Source organism: Vipera berus (assembly GCF_964194415.1).
Source record: "Vipera berus genome assembly, chromosome: 2".
In the NCBI taxonomy this organism is placed as follows: domain Eukaryota; kingdom Metazoa; phylum Chordata; class Lepidosauria; order Squamata; family Viperidae; genus Vipera; species Vipera berus.
The window spans coordinates 231,847,941-231,871,807 of NC_138203.1; the positions used below are offsets into that span (position 1 = coordinate 231,847,941).

The 23,867-nt window shown below is 37.1% G+C and overlaps 1 protein-coding gene across 1 annotated transcript in view; it reads left to right on the forward strand.

Annotated features, from left to right (window-relative positions):
- CACNA2D3 (calcium voltage-gated channel auxiliary subunit alpha2delta 3) overlaps window positions 1–4,457 on the forward strand; it is a gene marked incomplete at its 5' end in the record, with an annotated part of 625,719 nt that extends 621,262 nt beyond the window's left edge. Inside the window, 3 exons of the mRNA XM_081319069.1 lie at window positions 1,910–2,020; window positions 2,529–2,634; window positions 3,955–4,457. Of these exons, the coding sequence (XP_081175195.1) occupies window positions 1,910–2,020; window positions 2,529–2,634; window positions 3,955–4,047 (310 nt within the window). The 3' untranslated portion in view covers window positions 4,048–4,457. The remainder of the gene's footprint in view (window positions 1–1,909; window positions 2,021–2,528; window positions 2,635–3,954) is intronic.
- Between the last annotated feature and the right edge of the window lie 19,410 nt (window positions 4,458–23,867).

Consider the following 23,867-nt stretch of genomic DNA (forward strand, 5'->3'; position numbering starts at 1 on the left):
TTCTGGATTCAGTGGTGTTATATGTCATGACATGTTACATGGAACTGAATTAAAGATTAATACAAAAATAGAGTCCTTTACTACATGGGTAGGGAACTATCAGGACAGTAGCATGAAAGAATATTTAACTACACTTCTGAAACATGTCATTGTCCAAAAGGCCATCTGCTTTTCGAACTAGAAAAGAATGACCTCAGAGGAGCTTTAGAAATCAGATGAAATGCCTCAACTAATGAAATAAGCAACTCATCAATGTATGTGTGTTGGAAGGGGGGGATCTGTTTCAGCCTGTTTATTATATGTAATGAAACCACAGATCATAAGTCATTTATGCAAGAAGCACATCTGCTATCTTGCCCATTCATAAAGCACACAAAAAGTACTCCAGATGTGTTCCTCCAAATGGAACCCCTCACCAAAACTTGTGGATGCATGGAACCCTTTCAGTAATGATGTTTAATTTGTATTTACCCACTGCAAATGTGGAAAACATGGATTTAGAGTTTGAATAATAAGGGCCACCTATTGTGCCAAAAACATATTCCAGAAATATGAAAATGATTGTTTTAGAAAGAAGTTTGTGATTAAACATCCTCATGGGTCAACACACAGACTAATAATGCAGCCATCTGCTTCAGATATATTCTAAAGGATCCCATTCCCTATCCCCCTGCCCTACACCATCTGTAGAGAAGAGAAGAGGAGGAATGCCTATGGAGGTATTCAGTCATCAAGGTCATAGATGTTCCAAGGTGCTTTCAAAAAGTTTTTTTACCATTTCCAAAGTGCTAATCTGAATCTTGAAGGTCCCCAACCTTTGTTGGCTTGGCAGCCCGGCTAGAGGGGGGAGAGGGGAACCAGGCTGCCTGAGCAGTGGGTTGATGCGCATGTGCTCATACGCAGCTTGACTTATGTGAGCAGCAAGCTGGCATGCATGCACATGCAGCTCAACTAGTTGAGTTTTGTGCACATGCACCCCAGCTTTCAACATGCGCAAATCAAATTGCGTGCATGTGCACTGGCCTGCTGCTAGCGTGAGTTGAGATGAGCGCATATGTGCACCCACCCACCACTCACATGACCCAGTTGTAAATAGGCCATGGCCCGGTAGTGGGCCACAGCCCCAGGGTTGAAGACCAATGATCTAAATCGTTACTGTTTTCCAAGGACTATTTCTTTTTCTTTAGAATTGCTCACTGTTGGTTTCAAGAGGATTAAAAAAACCCATGTGGACAGACTTCCCTTATTTCTACAATGATGCAGATGGATACAAGAGATTCTCCACCACAATATTCAAAATATTCAAGTGGATCATTTTTCTACTGCAGCCAGGATTTTCTAATAAGATTTTCTATCTACTGAATATTTTTCTCTTTCTGGGATTTCTTAAAATTGATTTCCTGTGATGATATTATGTTAAGACTTAGCTTTTTGAAAGCACCTATAGGAGAAGAGGAGGAACAAATCCTACTCTACAAAGCAAAATTAATTCATATAACATTGAGATGAAACCCATGCTTGTATATCTGCATATCTGCCTTGGGCTGGTAGCAGCCAATCTTGGCTGGATTGTGCTCAAATTGTAATATGTTGGATTTGAAATTTTGAAGAATAAAATTTACTTTATATTTAATTAGTAAAGGGAGGGAAAGAGATACTCAGTACTTGCCTAAGAGATACTTAAGTAATTGCTTAAGTTGGGTAAAATCAGTCCATGTGCTGTATCAAGTTGCCATGAAGAATTTTACTGTATTATTCTACAAATAATTATCTCATAGGATGATGGAAATCAACATACAGTAATGGTGAAGAACCTTCCTATCTTTACTTCTCCTTCTAAGTTGTATAGGAGCATGACATCTTGACCCATGTTTGATTCTTGTATTAATTACTTATTCTTTGCTGACAGGTCCTTTGTTATCCAACAAATTCAAAACAGCAATCTCTTCATGGTAGTAGTAAGTAATGAATGTGACTGTGAGTCAGTTTCACCAATTACCATGGAACCAATAGAAATAAGGTATATCCTTTTCTTCTACAATGATGTTAAAGTCGTATGGTTGGATGCAAACATTTAGCAAATAGTTAACTGGCACTTAGTGAAATAATTTGGAATTAATTAAAAGTTAAATCAAGTGATGCCTTTAACCAAATGTATTGTTTGTTAAATTATTGCAAATAAAATTAAAATACAGTATATGATGTGGAGCGCTAAATTTTGGATGCAAGTTAATTAGGTAAACAAAGAGAATATCTTCAGGAGAGGTGAAGACCTTAGAACACAGAGATGGAAAATTAGATAATCTTTCTCAATAGCAGCACACCAAGAATATTTTTTAGGAAATAACTTGCTCTCGAAATTCAAGAATGCTTGCTTTATTAATATCCAGATGACTAGGCTAGTGTGCCAGAGGTTGAGAACAGGGGTGGATTGGTGGGGTAGTACAACTATTGTCAGATGATCCAAGTGATCTTGGGCTAGATGGCTTATTTTTATCACTTTGAATGTGACAAATCCAGGATTTAAGCTATATCTTTAACTTCTGTGAACATAACGAATCCCTAAAATGTGAACGCTTAAAATCTCACAAGATTAGGAGACGTCCAGAATCTTGTCATGGATTCCATCCTGAGGTAAGTGGTTTATCCTAACAATGAAACAAATTGCTTTGTCTCACTGGTCACACTTCTCTAATTGCACTCCATTTGCATTCTAACTTCATTGTTTTTTCGTACCTTATTTTCTCAATTTTTCCATTATCTCATCTTGGTCTGAATATTATGTATTCAGTACTAGATGGCCAAATTATTTCTTTTGCCTTTATTTTCTCAAATCCTTGCTCTGTTTACATCTCTGCTTGTATGGCCTGATATTTCTCTGCCCGATCTTTGTTTGCCACCTACATCAATTCTGTTATCCAGAAAGTAAATCTACTATTACAACACATTCTACCATGCTTACCTATTATTATTACACGCACCCCCCAAAACATGTGTCTGGTGCCACGTCTCTTCCTCACTTTCATCATCACTTGAATATTTCAGAGTGAATCAGAAATGCAAGTCAGATAAGAATAAACAACTCAAGTGTAATGATAGTAATGTAATTCGACAAGACTGGAGACATGATAAACAATGTACTATTATAAACTTTCCAAAAGTCTTAGCTAGGTTTAGATTGACTGCCCTTACTCTCTTCCTTCCTTGGAAAGTAGGTGGGTAGGGGATCAGGAAAAAAGGACAACTGGATGGAAAGCATCAACAATAAGACAATTCTCTTTAAGCTATGATTGAACAATTATTGATTGGGCAGCAGGGTCCGAAAGGAATGGAAAGCATGACCAAAGACTACTGGGGCCTCACCTCTAGCCAAAAGATGAAGTCAGTGCTTCTGCTACAGTTCTTCCATCCATACAGATTGCTATAGTTCCATTTTGCAGACATACAAAAGAAGTGCCGATATGGCAAATCCTTAAGAAATAACATTTTCCCTTCAGAGGTTTGAGAAGGAAATGAAGCACACTGGAGAAATGGTTTCCCACTCCCAGCTTCTAACCAGCCTCTGCAGCTGTCTTTTTTTGTTGTTTTTTAAAGAAAAACTGGGAAATTCCAACCTTAGAAACTTCCAGATGATATAGTTAAGCATCAGAAGAACATCATTGGATTCAGTGGTACTTTGGTCTGTAGATAATCCATGAAACTAAATTCAGTATGTCCCACAGTGTTGTAATTCAAGGTTGGTGGCCTTCACTTGTCTTGAAGCAGCACAGATTTCACAAGTCTTGATGATATTGTATCATATCTGAGCAACTGATGATTTCTAAATTATCCCTGTATTTGCATTTTGTATCTGCATCTGTAATATTCTCTCTGACTCTCTCTATTGACAAATATTGTTTCACTTATTGAAATGTAGTTATTTTTTCCCTTCATCTGTATTTATTTTATCTCTAGGAGAATGCTAGAGAATGTGGTGGTGTTTCAGGCCTGAATGCTAAGCCTACTCTTCTTGTGCTATCTCTGCTGTGGGTCATTATCTCAAGGTGACACTGGCTGATCCATGATGCCCTGTTAAATCTATGGATAAACTGTGAACTGAGAAATGGTGCAACTAGAAGACATGAAATAAGTCAAAACATCAGCATTTCATGATTTTAAACAATGGGATGATATAAACTCTAAATTATGTAAATAAAAGACATTTATCTTTTCTTTTTTCTTTTTCTTTTTTTGCACATCATGCAAATATGGATTTGCCATACAATAATCACCATTCATCAAGAACAGAGCCTCTTCAGTAGATAGATAAAATTGGTCATTACTTTCCGCTTTACCCCATGGAAAACAATTTAAAACTCTGTACTTTTTAAATAAAGTATATTAAAATTGAAATGTTTTAGTGGATGATTTATCTGACATGGCCATTAATTGTATTTAACTATGAATAAATATTTTATTTATACTTATTTAAATACTTATGTGTTTATTTATGGGATCAGGGAAAGATATTAAGAGAAGGTAGCATCTAGCATAATCAGATGGGTTTTCAACTATATTTTAATAAAGAGCCTTGGTGGAGCAGTGGGCTAATGCCTCCTTAAGTAACACCAGCTGCCTGGAATTAGTGCAGGTTCGCATCCCACCAGGCTCAAGGTTGACTCAGCCTTCCATCCTTCCGAGGTAGGTAAAATGAGGACCCAGATTGTTGGGGGCAATAAGCTGACTTTGTAATAATGCCGCTTGGGTGTGTGTGTGAAAGCCCTAATAAGCAGGCATATACATAGAATGAAGGCTACTGCTAAGCTTGTAAGCCGCCCTGAGTCTTCGGAGAAGGGCGGGATATAAATGGAATTAAAATAAAATAAATAAATAAATAAATAAATAAGAGGGATTCCGTAGCAGAAGAAACTGATGGGAAAATAAGTTCATGATGAGAGTTCCTAAAGAAAGATATGCTAAAAACACAATTACAAACTATTCCAGTAAGGAGGGGGGAAATGGAGAACATGTCATCCAGTGATGGTACAAAGAAAAAAGAGTGTTAGGCTATAAAGGAGAAATATAGGCAGATAGACCATAGCTTTAGAAGTGCTGTTTAGAAAGTAAAAGTTCAGATTAAGGCCAGGTGAAGAATAATTTTAAGAAGGGTTCTTTTTAAAAGATAAGAAAAGGAAAAGAAAAGAAAAAGAAAAATATTGGTCTATTAGCTCTTCACTGAGGACAACAAAATGCCAAAAAATAAATGTAGTGAATTATCAGAAGTCAGAGTAGACTTGTCAAGAAGAAATCTTGCCACCCCAAAGGTACCTCAATTTTTGATGGAGCGACTCTTTTATTATATTATGGGCGCACTTTTGTATCCCCATAATGCTGATTAGCAAGTTAATTACATGTGGCTGGATGACATGACTCAAAAGATACTCTTCACTGATTACTCATTAGATTGGGCAGAGGTATCAAATGTGGTGCCATAAGAATCAGTCTTCAGTTTTCTGCTCTTCAATATTTTCCTTAATGGTTTGAATAAAAGGATGAAAGGACTGCTCAAATGGTTGGGAGTCACAAAAGTCACAAAAATGGTTGGTATAATAGCTGAAAAGACAAGAATTAAATTTCAAGGCAATCATGAAAGAAACAGAGGAACAGAATGAAATATAATAGAAAAAGTGCAAAATTATTACTTATGAATCAAAAATCAAATGAGCAGATATATAGGGTAGAGAATGCTTCGCTTAGTAATCATCATTGCCAAAAAAACCAAAAGACCCCAAAACAACAAAAATGAGAGATCAGTGTGCTATGACTGCATAGAAAACAAATGTAAGTTGGACCAGATGGATTAATCACCAGGACCAGATGGATTACACCCCAAAGTTCTCAAGGAACAGGCAGACGTGATCTCAGAACCACTGAACTATATTTTTCAAAGATCCTGGAGCACTGGGGAACTACCAGAGGACTGGAAGAGAGCTGATGTAGTTCCCAACTTCAAAAAAGGGAAAAAATAGATCCAGGAAACTACAGACCTATCAGCCTGACCTCAATACCTGGGAAGATTCTGGAAAAGATAATAAAACAACAAATCAGCGAACACCTTGATGCAAACAAAGTCATCACTAAAAGTCAACATGGGTTTGTCAAAAACAGATCATGCCAGACAAATCTTATTGCATTCTTTGACCAAGTGACAAAATTAGTGGACTAGAGGAATGCTGTAGATATAATTTACTTGGACTTCAGTAAGGCATTTGATAAAGTAGATCACAACCTACTACTTGATAAGATAGAAAAATGTGGCTTAGATAGAGAGCATCACCACCAGATGGATTCGTAGCTGGCTGACAGGCCGTACTCAGCATGTGGTCCTCAAGTGGAACTGCATCTACATGGAAAGAAGTGTGTAGTGGGGTGCCCCAGGGCTCTGTTCTGGGCCCAGTGCTCTTCAACATCTTCATCAACGATTTGGATGAGGGGATAGATGGGGAACTCATCAAATTTGCAGACGACACCAAGCTGGCAGGAATAGCCAATACTCCAGAAGATAGGCTTAAAATACAGGAGGATCTGGACAGACTTGAACACTGGGCGCTATCTAACAAAATGAAATTCAGTGGTGAAAAAAGTAAGGTTCTACATTTAGGCGGGAAAAATCAAATGCACAGGTATAGTATAGGTGGTACCTTGCTCAATAGTAGTAACTGTGAGAGGGATCTCGGAGTCCTAGTGGATAATCACTTAAACCAGCTGCCCGTGGACCTTAGGACTGCCCCCGACCTTCACACATTTCGCCGGGACCTGAAGACCTGGCTCTTTGAGCTCTCCGACCCAGGCTGAGAATTTTTAACTGGGGTTTTTAATTTTAGGGATGATTTAATCTTTTTTAAATTTGTTTTTAACTTTTGTACTGGTTGTTTTAAATGCCCTGTAAACCGCCCTGAGTCCTTCGGGAAAGGGCAGTATATAAATTTAATAAAGTAAATAAAAATAAATAAATATGAGCCAGCAGTGTGCTGCAGCTGCCAAAAAAGCCGACACAGTGCTAGGCTGCATTAACAGAAGGATAGAATCAAGATCACGTGAAGTACTAATACCACTTTCCAATGCCTTGGTAAGGCCACACCTGGAATACTGCATCCAGTTTTGGTCACCACAGTGTAAAAAAGATGTTGAGACTCTAGAAAGGGTACAGAGAAGAGCAACAAAGATGATTGGGGGACTGGAGGCTAAAACATATAGGGAACGGTTGCTGGAATTGGGTATGTGTAGTTTAATGAAGAGAAGGGTGAGGGGTGACATGATAGCAGTGTTCCAATATCTCAGGGGCCGCCACAAAGAAGAGGGAGCCAAGCTATTCTCCAAAGCACCTGAAAGCAGGACAAGAAGCAATGGATGGAAACTAATCAAGGAGAGAAGCAACCTAGAACTAAGGAGAAACTTCCTGACAGAACAATTAACCAGTGGAACAACTTGCCTCCAGAACTGGTGAATGCTCCAACACTGGAAGTTTTTAAGAAGAGACTGGACAGCCATTTGTCTGAAATGGTATATGGTTTCCTGCCTGAGCAGGGGGTTGGACTAGATGACCTCCAAGGTCCCTTCCAACTACTACTACTTCTTCTTCTTCTTCTTCTTATTATTATTATTATTATTATTATTATTATTATTATTATTATTATTATTATTATTATTATTATTATTTGTACAGCTTCTAAATCTTGGAAAATAATTATTCAAAGAAACAGGTTGAGATAAAGTCAATGAAAATAATCAAGAGACCTAAAATAAAGTCTAATGAAGAGTGATTGAATCAGCTAGATTGATTATATGATAATACTTCTCCAATACTTACTAGGAACTGCTCTTTCTTGTTTCAGAGGGCAAGACACAAAATAATGGAAGTTACAAATTAATAAGGAACAGTTATAAAAAGTTAGATTCTGACTTTTTTTTTTGAAGGTTGGGATAGCAACTTATCTTGGTGTACATTGTTCCTCTCCAAACTAGTAATTTGTATTGTTAAAGTAAAAATGAAGTGAATCTTGGCTCTTATATTTCTAATACGCAATCTTAGTTCAACAAGTTACACATTTGTTTACCAAGTATTTTGTAGCTTTTTAGTGGCTTAAATCTTTCTTATCTTACAGTACATGGATGTTATCCTCAATCACTGCTTTGTTATGTTAACTCTTCTTTTAGGAAGATTAGCAGTACTTTCATCTTCTCCTCTTACCTTACAGAAATGGAAGGGGAATTTTTCCTTTTTCTGAACCTGGGGGGAAGACTTCACCTTGGCCATGTATTACTGGTCTTTCTTCTCCAGTTTAGGCTCAGTCCTTTCACCACAGAGTCTGCTCTGGAGATCTTTCTGATTCTGTGTGTTCTTGCTGAATTCTGCAGTCACTTTTCCCCCCTTTCTCCAGTAATCCTCTCCATCATTGCTTTCCACCAATGATTTAAGTCCTCACTCCTTGATATATACTGTACAGCACTCCAGGTCACACAGAAATATGCAGCCAAAACACAACTTTGCTTGACAAATCTGTTCCATATAATGTGCAGTAGAAGATAGATATTCATGCTCAAAGATGTCTTAATTAATTAAGAACCTTCTAGCTAAGTACATCACTCTTTTTATGCAAAATGCAAACAGACAAAAATCCTAACCTTGAAATCAATTACAATCCGGTCCAAGTACAGCAATTCAAACCCTTCCAATATTATGATTCTGCAATCTCTGCTAAATTCTTCGATACTTCACATAGGTAAGACAATAGCTACTACAGATGTAAGCCCTCTAAATATATCACATTAGTTATGGCCTCTACTATTTTCTCCTATCCTGAACAAAGATAACCTTCAGCCATGTCTCTTTTCAGTTTTCAGGAGTTATGTTCTTTCTTTTTATTTCCAGACTTGTACTGAGTAGTCCAAATGTCTTTTGCAGCTGTCTCCCCACACACACACACTCACATACATGAATGCACTCACATTCAAACATCTTCTAATGACCAACTCTGATTTATCATCATCAAAACAAGTATGATAATAAATAGTAGCATATGCAAAGCAACAGCTTCCCCAAACTCACACATGCCAATTAAACTTTGTCTGTTTTATGGATTCTCAGTGTTCCTCAAAACATTGTAAATCAAAGCATCTTGTTCTCAGAAGAGGATTGTGCTATTTTGACAGCAATGGAAGAAAAAAAACCCACTAATCCTCCAAACAATAAAGCTGATCTGCTTCTTTGTCACTTGAATATTCAGCATTTTGGCATTTTCTTGTAATTTTGGAGGAGGAGGAGGAGGAGATGATGATAAAGAAGGAAACGGTGAAGAAAATGCCACCCTACTCCAGTATTCTGCCCAAAAAGCCACACAGGGTATTCACAACATTGACATGATACTGAAAGAGGACCTCTAAGCTATTGTAAAGAGCAAAGAGCCAATATGAGAGCAGTGGCATTTATGACTGCAGATGTGTCCAGACTTGAATGTTCGATACTGTAATGTTACGCATATTGCTGGTACATGGGAAGCCAGAAGCAGGAACCAAGGCAAGATAAAAAAAGAGGCTAACTGAAGTTGAGGTGACTAGAGAATACCACTGATGACAAAAGCAAGAGAATTCAAGGGAAGGGGAGCTATACTTGCCATTTTGGGAATGAATCTTAATAAATCCTTGCTCAATGGTAGCAACTGTGAGAGGGATCTTGGAGTCCTAGTGGACAATCACCCTCTTAAATATGAGCCAGCAGTGTGCTGCAGCTGTCAAAAAAGCCAAAATAGTGCTAGGCTGCATAAACAGAGGGATAGAATCAAGATCACGTGAAGTGTTAACAGCACTTTACAATGCCTTGGTAAGGCCACACTTGGAATACTGCATCCATTTTTGGTCACCACGATGTAAAAAAGATGTTGAGATCTAGAAGGAGTACAGAGAAGAGCAACCAAGATGATCAGGGGACTGGAGGCTAAAATATATAAGGAACGGTTGCTGGAATTGGGTATGTCAAATCAAATCAAATCAACCTTTATTGTCAAAGTACAACATGTGTACAATGAGATTGGTTGAGCCTCCCTTTGTGCACCCCCACATACAACTCACAGTGACAACAAACCCACCATCTTATTACACCATGTGAGCTAATTGCACAATGCGCCAGCCCCGCAAGTCTATCATACATAGAGTTATTTCCCATTCAGGAGCCTGACACCCCATGGATAGAAACTGTTCTTCAGCCTGTTGGTGCAGCTGGCTATACTTCTGTAACTCCTGCCCGATGGTAGGAGAATAAAGAGGTACTGACCAGGGTGCGAGTCATCCCTGAGAATTTTCCTCACTCTTCCAAGGCAGCAAGCCCTGGCAATGTCATCCAGTGGTGTCAGGGGACAGCCCATGATGTTTTGTGCTGTGCTCACCACCCTCTGTAATACTTGCCTATCCGTGGCTGTCAGGCCAGCATACCAAACCACAATACAGTGCAAGAGGACACTTTCTATAGTTGACCAGTAAAAGAAGGTCATCAGTCGTTGTTCTACCCTGTTCTTTTGCAAGACCTGAGGAAATGGAGTCTTTGTTGGGCCTTTCTGGCCACCTGGGTTGTGTTGGTTTTCCAGGTAAGATCTTCACTGAGGTAGACTCCCAGGAATTTAAAGGAGGAAACTCTCTCCACACAGCCCCCCCTAATGTAAAGTGGGGCAGGTTCCTCTCTTTTCTTCCAGAAGTCTATCACCATCTCCTTTGTCTTGCCGATGTTCTCTAGACAACATGAGGATGGTTTTTGTACCTCCCCTCTGTACACTGTTTCAACTCCACCTGTAATAAGACCCACTAGGGTGGTATCATCTGTGAACTTAATGATTGCAGTGGATGGGTCAAATGATACACAATCATATGTGTACAGTGAATACACATATGTCTAGTCTAATAAAGAGGGGGGACATGATAGCAGTGTTTCAATATCTCAGGCTGCCACAAAGAAGAGGGAGTCAAGCTATTCTCCAAAGCACGTGAGGGCAGGACAAGAAGCAATGGATGGAAACTAATCAAGGAGAGAAGCAACCTAGAACTAAGGAGAAATTTTCTGACAGTTAGAACAATTAATCAGTGGAACAACCTGCCTCCAGAAGCTGTGAATGCTCCAACACTGGAAGTTTTTAAGAAGAGACTGGACAGCCATTTGTCTGAAATAGTATAGGGTTTCCTGCCTGAGCAGGGGGTTGGACTAGAAGACCTCCAAGATCCCTTCCAACTATTACTGTTGTTGTTGTTTGTTGTTGTTAAATCAGAGTCCTGAATGTTATCTTCAGAACTTTGCTGAATGCATGAGATTAACAAGAGAAAATAAGTAGCATGGTATGCATGCTCCAGTGTTTGTTGGTCTTGAAATGTTCATTTGAAATCCAGAAAAAAGGTTACATTTCAGGGGATAAAAGCATTTTTACCCATACTTCTTTTAAAAAAAATCCCCTCATGACAGAAAGGTTTTATCTAGTTAGAGTTATAGAATCTTACAATTGGAAGGGATATTAAAGGTTATCTATTCAAATAAAATCAGTGCAGAACCAAGTAGATTTCTGACAGATGATCATTCTTTGCTTGATGACTGCTAGGAAAGGAAAACTTGCCACCACCTTTGCAGCTGGCTGGCAGTTCATACAGGCAGATGTCACTCCTCAGCTCTAGACAAATCTATTAATACAGTTTAATCCATTGGTTCTGAAACTGCTCTCTGCCATAAGAGACAATAAGCTCATCCCTTCTTTTCTATGATGACCCTTCAGGTTTTTTGAAGACTGCTATGATATTTCATCTCAGTCTTCTCTAGCCTAACTATACCCAGACCATTGAATGATTCTCCTCAGGGAGTTCCTTCTGGATCCTTTACCATTTTGACAGCCCTCTCCTGAAGTTGCTTCAGTTTGTCACTGTTTTTTCTGAACTCTGGTTCCTAGATCTGATCAGGAACAGAGTTGAGTGGAATAGTTAATACCAATGATCTGGCTTCTATGCTTCTGTTAGAAGAGCCTTTGCTTTTTAGCAGCTACACCACCCTGCTGGCTCCTGATTATTTTATGGCTGAAAAGGGCATCCAGGTTCCTTTTGCATATATTACTCCCAATTCATATGTCCCCCATCCTATATGTACCTCTGCCTCACATTTTTCTTACCCAAATACAGACCTTTAAATTTCTCCTTGTTAAATTTCATCTTCTTCATTTTAGCCAGCTTCTAAAAAACAAAATGTCCAGTAGCTGTATAGAATTGGCTGATATCACAATTATCGGAGATTCAAAGGCCAAGATTATGATCCTAGTTTATCCATTTGCATTGGAAGGAATGCTGAAATACAATGCCCAGTTCTCAGTCATTGCAAACCTAAGGAAAGCCCGTATTGGTTTGCGTGTTCATGTGCTTTTAAAAAGATTTTGGTCTCTGTGGAATTGTACAGAAATCTCTTGCTAAATTATTATGATGAAGTGATATTAACAACTAGAATGAAATGTGGCATACATATGTGGATTGAAAATGAAAGACATTTAAATTCTTAATCAGATGGAGATGGAGATAAGTGGAGATGGAAACAAGAAATATTTTTCAGCAAATGACAGCCAGTATTTTAATACATTAAAATCACTGAGAGAATACAGATCATCAGGAAAAAAAAGAACCATATAAAGCAAAAAGCTAAAGGCAGCATTTAAATTCATATAAGAGTGCCATAAAAGCTTTTAGTAATGGTTCACTTTAGATTCTTAAAGACGGGTTTCAGTGAATTATTGGAGGGATAGAAATTAGTATATCTCGATAAATGCAAAAGGATAGAAATGAGAAAATTCATTTTTTCCCACAATGAAAGAGTAAACTTTTATCAAGCAATGCAAAAGGATAGTTCTAAGTTATTTTCCAAGAGTGAAGGGTGAAGAGCTCCATTTAAACCTTCTGTGGACGACCACTTGGATTAGATTAAGGGCTTGTCATACTCCCTTCCAGTTCATTGCCCACATGCTTCAGTGTCACTTCCTTGTGAATGATATCACTAGGCACATTGTCTGAGGAAAGGTACATTGGCCCATTTTAAAATGGGATGGCATTGTAAGTCTGGTAGGAATAGGCAGAAAGAAAAAAGAAACAGTGAAGACTGCTTTTTCTTGACTTAGCAAATCACTGGCAACATCAGGGCGCTCTAAGATAAAAAGCACTAGAGCAGATAGTCTGCTGTCTACTTGGAAGAGAGAACCTTGTGAGAAATAAAGGTAAGTTATTTAACTGTCTTCAAAATGTGCTATACATGCATGACTGCCTTGCTTGGTCCAAAGGACCATCAAATCCACACAGAAAGCCCAGAGTGTCCATGGACAAAGTCAGGAAGGCAGTTATGACAATATAGCCAGACATCCCTTTGCAGCCCATATACTGTAAAAGGGGCTTTTGATACCACAATTACAGATTCCATCTTTGCTTTCTTTAAAACCCCTTTCTCCCTTTGAAAGTCCCTGAACAGGAATAAAGTAAATATACTCTTTTTACAGTAGCTGGAAGAATTGAATATTCTAAGTTGAGTTTATCAAGTGAATGTGTTCTCATCAGGAGTGACTTGGGACTGATATAAGCACTGAGCGTTCATGTTCCTGTTTTTAAAAATCAGTCTAGGAAAATCCCCTGAGTTCTGATGCAGTACACATATCTCAGGCATGCTCTGCTCATGTTATTATTTTATTATTTATCAATCCTTTCTTTGCAAAACGTAACTACTATCAGCACCTTTCAACACCATAAAGCCACACAATGAAAGAAGAAATGTGATCAGAAGACCCCAGAGCAAGTAGGAGAGCAAAAAGAATGACCTCAATGCTACAGATGCATGGAAAACCTAAGAAGCACTTTATACAGTCTTTGCTAATTGGTTTGCCAATATCTGGGTCAAACAGAGTGGAAGGAACAAACCGCCAGGGTGCTGCAAGACAGAACTGAATTAAACAATGGGATACTATGAACACACCTTGCTGACCCATCCACAGAGTATGTTTTCTCACCTGCTTCCTTCCAATCACTCTCTCCTTGGAGCGTGACATTTTGCCTGTTCTTTGCACTGGGTGTGCCAGGATCATTCAATCATACCCCAGCTAGGGGTGGAACAGGACCATCTGTCTTCAAAGAACACAGGGCACACCGCAAGAGTGAAGATTCTCCCACAGCTCAGGAGCCATCTCTGGGTCAAAGACCTTTGAAGAAATTCAAGAGGCAGCTAAACAAAGGATAGATATTTGATGTGTGATTTACCAACAGCAATTCTACTTCCTTAAAGAAGATCCATAAATACCAAAGAAAGGCAAGGTATCAGCCAGCTGGCGAAAACCCCAGAATTTGTAGAAACAGAAAAATGGTGAGCAAAGAAAACTAAAAAGCTAGGACAGGGTGGGCAGTGCTTGCTTAGTGAACCAAAAATGTTGATTAACTCCTGACAAAAGACCATCATCTCTTGGAGGGCAAAAGACATATGAGCTAGGGAAATGGTGTGAAGCACCCTAGAAAAGTATGAAACCCTGAAACAGATATTCCATAAATATCTATCTTCTTGCATATTTAAATGTTATATATTTAAAGGATGGGGAAAATGGAGACAAAAATGTGCATTTACTATCCAATTTAATACTGACTCATATGCTGTCAATATGGTGGGCATTTTAGGGCCCAACTGCAAAGCTCCTAGGCCTGTTGTACAGCCTGATCCCTGTATAAGTATGCATGTGTATGAACAATGCCCACAATTCATTTATTTTATTACCTTTATAAGCCATCATAATCATCAGAAACTCAAGGTGCCATGCAACAAGTTTTAAAAGTATATCATGAAAAAAGAGAGCAGGAACCAGGACTATTTTTTCTTGGGGAATTACAAAAAATAAATTAACAAACATTCATAAATTACCATGACCAATGCTGCCCAGTTCTTAAAGTTTTCCTAAAGACCAGCAGGTTGAGGACCACATGGTTCATGATAGGTGGTAGGTGGTAATGGTGGCAGAAGGGATACTCAGTAGATAGGAGCAGTGACAGAGAAAGCAGGTTCCTGGAGTTCCTAAAATGGCACAAATTTGTTGCAAGAATTTGGAGCATGCCAATCCTTCTTAATCAGGGTCCTGCATATTTTTCCCCATGATTTCCCTTTACAATATGTGATGTTTTACTAACAACATAATACACAGATTTACGTATGAGCATTCATTAAGGAGAAAAATAAGAATAATCTCATAAGATCATACAATGTTACTTTTTGGCTGTTTTATCACCAAATATGTCCAGCTTGTTTATAAAAGAAAATGTGACATGAAGGACTTAAAAATAAGATAATGGGCAAGCTCCAGTTTTGGAACTGATAAAAAAGGCCATTTTGTTTTCTTCAGGAAAGTCAATAAAATGAAATTATAGAAGGCAGTCAAAATTAGAGGCACTCACCTTTATATACAACATTATTCTCCATGACTTGCTATGCAAATTTAGTTTGTATTCTATTCTTGGCTTTTCCAAAAGTTCCTTTAGTTAAAGAATCAATTAATTAAAGAACCAGCCATTGTGTGGAGATTTTAAAGACCTAAAGTGATGAAAATAGTCTTGTTCTGGAAAATAGCTAAAATTTACAAATAAGTAACTAGAGTATCCATAATTTATTTTTTAAAGAAAAGATTTTCTATTTTTGCTGCTCTGTGCAATACATGTTGTTTCAGTTTGATGGGATAGGCACCAAGATCAGATATTTAGTGGATAGTAATAATTCTCCCACTCCTCAAATGCACGCACACTGTTCCTGTTTTAGTGGGAAAATTGTAATAGCTTAGGAAAGTGTCGAATTTGTAGGAAATGAAAAAAATAACATTTTCCAAGTCTTACCCTTGAGACTCCTCATCACAGAATCTTTTTTCTAAAAAAAAAATTAATTTAATTTTTTTTACATATGGCAGTTATTACATCTCTGAGTCTGTCTGTCTTTGAAAGGAAAGACGTATACTGAACATATTTAGCACTAATCACTTATGGTCTCCTTAAAGAGTAAACAAGAATCTTAAATAGCCTTATGAAGGATGTAAATGATCTGCAGTTCAGGCACCTTACTTCCAGCTCCGTCTTTGAGGCCTCCAGGCAATTCTGTTTCAGATTAGAACCAAGCAGGAACCTCCAGGATGCATTTCACTGGACTGGGGAAGGTCTGAAACTCATAGCCATGAAGTCAGAAATGTGCCTGTTCAGTCTTTTTTCCCTTCTCGTTGGAAAGATCTGGCAGATTTAAGGTTAATATAGACAGGATACCCTAAGGAGATGCTAATGGCCTCAAAGGAAAAATGAAGGGACCACCCCCATCCCAGGCTGGCCACCAATTACATTCTATAGGTAGAGAGGAAGCTTAGGTTACAATTCAGCACAACAGAGAAGCAGTGCAGTCTGGTTTTCTTGTTAATTATTTATTTTCTCCCCTTCGGTCTTAATGGCTAATGTAGTGGCTTATATTTCTGGAAGAAAACAAACTGGTCCTTTCAGACAGGATTAGATGTAAGAAATCCAAAACAAAACAAAACAAAACAAAAAAGGTTTTATGGAAACAGGGAGGGGGAAAACAATTGAAATAAAGTTGAAATAAAGTTCCGGTTCCTCCAGGGAGCAGCTGGAATAGATACAACCTAAGTATAGAAGCAGCCCTTTCAGCAGAGTTTTCTTGAGTCCACAACATCCCTTTTGTGGGGCCAGGAAAGAGATACAGAGCTTTAATTGACTTTATTTCCGAAGCAAAGTGAACAAACCTGCTCTGTGGGATCGCTGGAGCACGTTATTGAGCAAGTCAAGTATTATATCGACACCAATTATGGTGCAGCACTATGTTGTCTTAAAATTGTTTAACATTACAGACTACTTGAAAATGAATTATTATTATCCTTGTCCATATTTTACTGTGCAAGATGAATCACTACCTGAAACAGTAGCTAAGGTTCTCAATTCATATTCATACCCAAGATGGCTTTTGGGGGAAGGAGGAGGTGGGGAGTTGTCTTATTGTCAATCAGCTTTCACTCTTGCACAAACCCTTATTCTCTCATTATAACTTGCATGTCTAAAAGAATAGCATATTCTGTCCTTTCTGTCTGTTTAAATTGTCTTAGACATGATTATACTACAATTTATTAAACTTGTATGCCTTCTGACTCCTAACAACTCTGGGTGGCTCACAATGAAAGTATAATAAAATTAATATGAGGTAAAAGAAGGCAAGAATGAAGCAGAGGGTCTCACTCAGTGGGGGAAGATCCGAGTCTTCATGACTCTTCTGAATAACAGCAGACTGGAGACAATTTGAATCTTGGGGGAAAGTCTTTCCAAAGGGTAAGTGCTGTTAAAGAGAAGGTGTGTTTCCTGGATCCCAATAGGTGACAAGGTTTAAATGAAGAAACCTGGAGTGTGCCAAATCTGCAACTTCCAATTGTCCAGGCAGATATTATGGCAGTCATTAAGGGATTCATATGTAATGATTAGCATCTTGACTTGCATTCAGAAGCAAATTGGCAATCAGTGAAGCTCATGAAGAAGAGGTGTTACTTGGGCATACTGAACCATACCCATCACTGCTTGTATTGCTGCATTTTGGACCAGTTGAAGCTTCTGAGTGTTCTTCAAGGGCAGAACCATGGAAAACATGTTTCAGTAGTCAAACCATATTTGTGTTGTGTTGTGTTATGTTGTCATCTTTAAAATCCTGAGATGTTCATCTATGTGGTCATAGTAACTTACCCATTCCATATCTGCTATCTGCCACAAGAATACCATACTGTATCTATGCGGGCTTCCTTTCCTCTGATTGATTCTCTTTGTCAATGAGCTGTCAGCACTTTTTTTAGAAACGTTGTGTTTGTCTCAATAGTCTTTCATGATTATGGGTAACCCATAGGTTATGTGGTTTATTTCACACCATGACTTTCTTATGCCCAGTTCTTATCCATTCTCCTTGTCTATCAGTATCTTTGTTCTTGCTTCAACTTATTTCAAAAATTTCACGCATTCTTCCATGCATAGAGTAAAATAGATGCACATAACCTATACTTAGTATAACATATGCTAAATTATAAGTTGCCCTCTAATTAATTTTGATAATACTTGCTACTGGCATCCATGATACATAAGGAAGCCCTGATTATATAGAAGAATGTTTGTACTAGCCCAGTCAGGGGGTTGGTTTTTTTTAAAGATGTGTTAATAAGATATAAGCCGTATGTAGGTTAATTTCATCTCACCTCACTGGAAAATAAGAAGAATTTGATGTTAACTAAATTTTCCACTAGTGGGGGAAAAAAGCGTTTATTTAATGGCTTGGTGCTCCTTGAAGAAATAAAATACTAACCTCTCTTTTCTGCAGAATTGCTATGTAATTTGCTGTTGCTACCGCTGCTGCTGCTACTGTTGTTTAGTTTTTAGTTGTTTGTGATCCTTCGTGACCAAGAGATATTAGTTCACCAGGATTGTCTGTCATTTATAAAAAGTTCATGCTTGTGTCTCAGTGATAATATCTAGCTGCCTTATCTTTTACTGGCCTCTTTTCCAATTGCCTCGGAATTTTTCAAGCATCATCATCATCTCCTCCAATGACTTTTGCTGCTGTCAATTTTGTCATAATATACTGGTGTTGGAAATGTTACCAAAAAGTACCCAGAAACTGTAGGGAAGGATGCCACTCTCATCTAAACAGTAGGCATATTGTTTGTTCAGCTAATCCATATTGAATTCTCCACTCATATCTACAAGAAAGAGACCATAGTACCCAGAAAGAGGGATTACATATCACAAAGAAGAAGGCATTTATGCAAGGGTGTAACTAAAAGTACAATTACAGTAGATGTGCAGGGGCATTTAAGTTCTCAGTACATATTTTATGCTCTAAAACAGATTTTGTCCTGAAACTTTCAACTGGAAAAGTAGGCCAATGAAAGGTTTCCAATTACATGGAAGACAAGATTTCTTTTGTGGAAGTTGGCAAGGGCTGGAAGTGCTTGTGATACAGGTTTCACTGGAATCCCTGTAAGAATTTGAAAGCTGCCTTTGGAAATCAGCATAATAACCAGTTTTCTCCCAAAATGACTTTTTAAAACAATCCACAAAAAAAAACTACACCCCTCAAATCAAAACATGATGCACAGAGGCATCTCCTAACAGTTACTAAGAGCATTAGGGCAGAACGTATAAAATATGGAGACATTATGGGAAGAAGTGATACTTCCTTCTGCTACTGCATCTTTTCCTTTACGTGGCATGGGAACTTGGTTCTTTCCTAGTTTTACCCTGAAAGGTAGCTTGAAGGGTTTTAGGTTATTAAATTCAAAGAGATGCAAAAAAAAAAATGTTTGGCATTGCTTGGCCAAGTGATGATCTGCTATTTGAAACTTTTCTTTCCCATAATTTGTGCCATCTTCCTTACATCCTCCCTGCCTGCTCAAAGGTTGCTAAAAGGAAAGTAACATCATCTTTGGATAGTAGAAAGCAAATGTTGCTTAAACATTGCCTCTTTTTCAGCAGATATTGAAATGAAACAAGGTAAGAAAGGAGAAAAAAATCGGTTTTATTTTTGTCTAGATCAGTGTTTCTCAACCTTAACACTCTAAAATAGATGTCTGGACTTTAACTTCTAGCGTGTTGACTGAGGAATTCCAAGGTTGCCAAAATTGAGAAACATGGTCTAGACAATTAACTGTCTTATTATATAATACAGCGGTTTCATAGTTTACTGTGGTGAAAGAAAATATTGCATGTTTGTATGGATTACACAAATGAAAACATTTTTTTTTCATTTAACATTTTCATTTTTAGCTAGGGATGGGGAAGAAATTCGTTTGTTTTGCATCTGAATATCTAAAAACACAAATTTCTCATTGTCAAAGAAAGTTATAAAATTTTCAACATTTTTCAATCCACACACACATACACACACACACACACACACACACACAATATAAAAGTCTGCACAAAACTATTTATGAACATATACAAAAAGTACTATAGTTATGAAAGTTGTTTGCAAAATCTATATACACTTAGGAAAAAGGTTAATAAACATGCTAATTTGGGAGAAATATTTATTCAACATATACATGCAAGTTTACCCTGGCTGAATTTAAAAAACAGGAAAATATTTTTATTTTATTTGCAAAGAAATAGCTAGAAGTATATTACTTAACTGAACAAAATGCATTAATATATTGATTTATTATATAAATGTACATTCAGCATACATTTGTCTCCTCTTGTTTAGTTTTCTTCTAATTAAAAAAAAATTCTTTTGAAATAACTGGAATCAGAGCTAAACATAAGTGATCTCAATATTTGTTAGTTTTTCCAGCATCTTAATGCAGTATTTACAGCCCTCAGCATGAAATATCAGATCTGCTTTTCCGGAAAGCACATTTTTAGTCTAGATAACTGATGTTGCAAAGAGGGATTCTGTGTTAAATTGTTTTGTTAATGATAAGCAAAACATAAACATATTTTCTGTTTCTAATTACATCTTACTATTTCAGACAGCAGCATGTTGGTGCAATAATTTGCAGCATAAAGAGTTTTCTGATGGCAAAATCTCATTCAATCTTCTGCAACTATTTTCATCAGAAAATATTATGCTCTTCGCTTTTTTGCAATTTGATGCTGTGTTTTAGAAAGCATTTAATGATGTTATTTTAGGAATTATCAGTTTTTCACCAATGAAACAGTGACATTGAATACTAGGAAGTATGATTTTGCTAGGAGAGTGGTGGAAAAATGGAACAGAACTGTCATGGGGGGGTTTGAAAAATTTCCTACCATTTGGAGAAATTTCTTTCAATTAACATTCTTGTCCATTTTTTTATATATTTCATCTCTCTTTTTATTTTATTTATGTAAATTGTTTGGGCCATAAAACAGATTAAAGTGATAATCCCTAACATCTAGAAACAAGCAAATAAAGCAACAATGAAAATTAAGCAATCATACAGAAGCAGAGATGTAGGGAACAAAAATATCACAGGAACAAACCATAAATACAACTATGAAAATTGTATGTGCTTGATGGCAACTTCAACGATAATCCCGCACTTTATAACTTTTTTTAAATTACATATATTGAACTATATGTTTACAGAGGACTTATGATATTGAAAAACTGATTGATACTTACTAATCTTCAAAGCTTTTGCAAATTCTTGCTGCTCCAGTAGCTGGTTTACTTACTTTAAGTTCTCATTTGAAAGGATACACAAATCAATGTTCCTTAAAAGCCGGGCAAATCTTGATTTGCTTTTTAAAATCTCTTTCTTCCTGATTCCAACTTGATCTGATCTTTTATCTTCCGCAGCATCCACCTAATTTGGAACAGATTCTGATTTACTCAGGGCAATGCTGTAAAAGCTGTACCAGAAATAAAAGAGTTTCATTGTTTATGTCAAACATCATGAGAACAAGGAAGAGAAAATATTAGACTCTATGATTTACAAGACTGACCCCAAAATATGATGTTTTTTTTTTTTCAATCAGGTCACCATTGATAACCAACTTCTTTAGAGGTAAAGAGATTCTCAAAAGTCAAATGGATCCTTAGTAATTTCTGTTATCAGTACTATTTCTACTCCCCCTTTCTGAGTTTTATTGTTCAATCCACCTTCTGGTGGGTAAGAAGTAAAATAACCCGAGTATCCACTTAGATCAAACCGAAGCCTATTTTGAAAATGAAAAGCAATGACTGAAACCACGTCCCATTTAGAATTTATAAGAAGACATCCAAGGGTTGAAATACTTCTTAAAATGGCTGTTGACCAACTTATAAAGAATAGGGGTGCATAGTTTGCTTTGACCCAGATCAGAATCTTCGGAGAGATTGTAACTTGGATGTAAAGAAAGGCCAGCTGGGACTGCATGCCCTAAGCGCATGCAGACCAAGTACAGACATGAGTATAACTAGACATGTGTCCAAAGGTTCTCTTAATGGTGGGGTGATATGCACAGTCCGGATTGTTAACTTAACACAATGGCTTGGTTTTATATTTAACCATAAACTAACCATGCTGGCTGAGTTCACAAAACACCCTGAGCCGCAAAACCACCATAGTGCATTTAAGACTAACATTTTGTATAAGCCCAGCCTCTCTAGGTTTTGTTATTTGAGAAACAGTTATTCCTGCTTCACTAATTTGGAAAAAAATAGCTCAAAGTTATACTCAGAATCACTAAAAGGGGGAGTAGAAAGAAAGAGCTGAACAAGCATACCACAATCATTTATTTTTAGAAAGGAAAAAAGATTTATATGATCTGAAGAAAAACCACAGTGATTGTTGCCGAGTTTTCTGCAATAGGTTTTTAGCACCCCTTATTAAAACTTTTCCTGGGTTACCAAATGAATTCTGTGTTTGTTATCTTTTATCTGCGCAACACTCCAATAGTTTTAATGTAGCCAATATTTCTGTGATAGCTTAAAGACTCTGCCTGCAGACAGTTAACACCTGATTAATTTAACTTTGGTGTTCTAGCTTAATATTTGACAATTTGGGGGCATTCTAAGTAATGCATGTCCTTTGGCTTGACATCAATTTTAAGTGCTTTTATTCTTTTCCTTCTCTCTCCCTCTTTTTTGACTCTGCAAACACAAACACACAGTTTATTCTTCTTTAGTATGGTTTATCTGCATATTGAATAGCATAATTGTAGTAACCATAATGAAAAGTTGAAGTGAATTTTAAAAAGAAAGAAAATGGTATGACTAGCATGCCAGATTGTAATTCTTCAGCCACATTGCTTCATCACATGCTTTGAAACCCAGGACTACAAGTCATGTCAGAAAAATACATATAAATGGAAATGGAAAATGAAAAAAGACCCAAAATAATATTTTCATCCTAGAAATATGAGGCCTGATTTTCACCTTGGATATTCAATAGTCCTTTTGATTAGTTTCTCTCAATGAAAAATTAGGCAACCAATTTTAGGGACAACCACTTTAGTTCCCCCCAAATCCCTGCATCATCTAATTGTTAAAAAAACAGTTATTTATTTTTTAAAAAAAGAAAGGAAAAGAAACATGCTGCAAAGCAATTTGAAAAATAGCTTTATGACTTGCTAAGCCAATGGCACCCACTTTATGGTCATACTGACTGTATCTTTATTCAGATATGTTTCTTATCTGAACAAGGCCTACTCCTACAAGATCCAAACAAAACCTTTCAAAATTAAATTTCAGGGTATGTCACAGGAAATATATTTCTTCACATAAAGATGCATATGCTTATTTTTCATCCACAACTGGAATGAAAACCTATTTCAAAATGCTAAATATCAAGATTAAGCTTTCCCATACCAATTATCTTTGATTATACTAACAATTTAGAGGTGTAAAATCTATTTGCTATAAAAGTTTCTAAATTATTAGAAAATAATTGGAGGGGGCACCTAAATGTGTACTATTTACTTACTTACTTGTTAAATTAAATTATTAAATCACCCATCTCACATATATGCTTCCTGGAGAAACAGAAAATTACAACCCTGGAAAAAAAGGTTCACAATTCCCCAAAATTGTTTATAACCACCAACATTACAACTATATTCAACAGATGCTCATCACTTTATTTTGGACACACGTAGAAGAGGCATGCTATACATGTTAGCCTAAAGCCAGTAGTCTGGCGGTACCTTTTCAGACTAACAAATGTTATCAAAGACAAAAGTTTTGTGAGTTATTTATTGTATCCTTTTCATAAATGGAAAGATTTTAATGGTTTCCAGAATATTACTTTTATCAGTATTGAAACCTGCACTTAAATGAATAAAAAAGCCTAGCTTTTTAATAAGCAATAAAAAGGTTT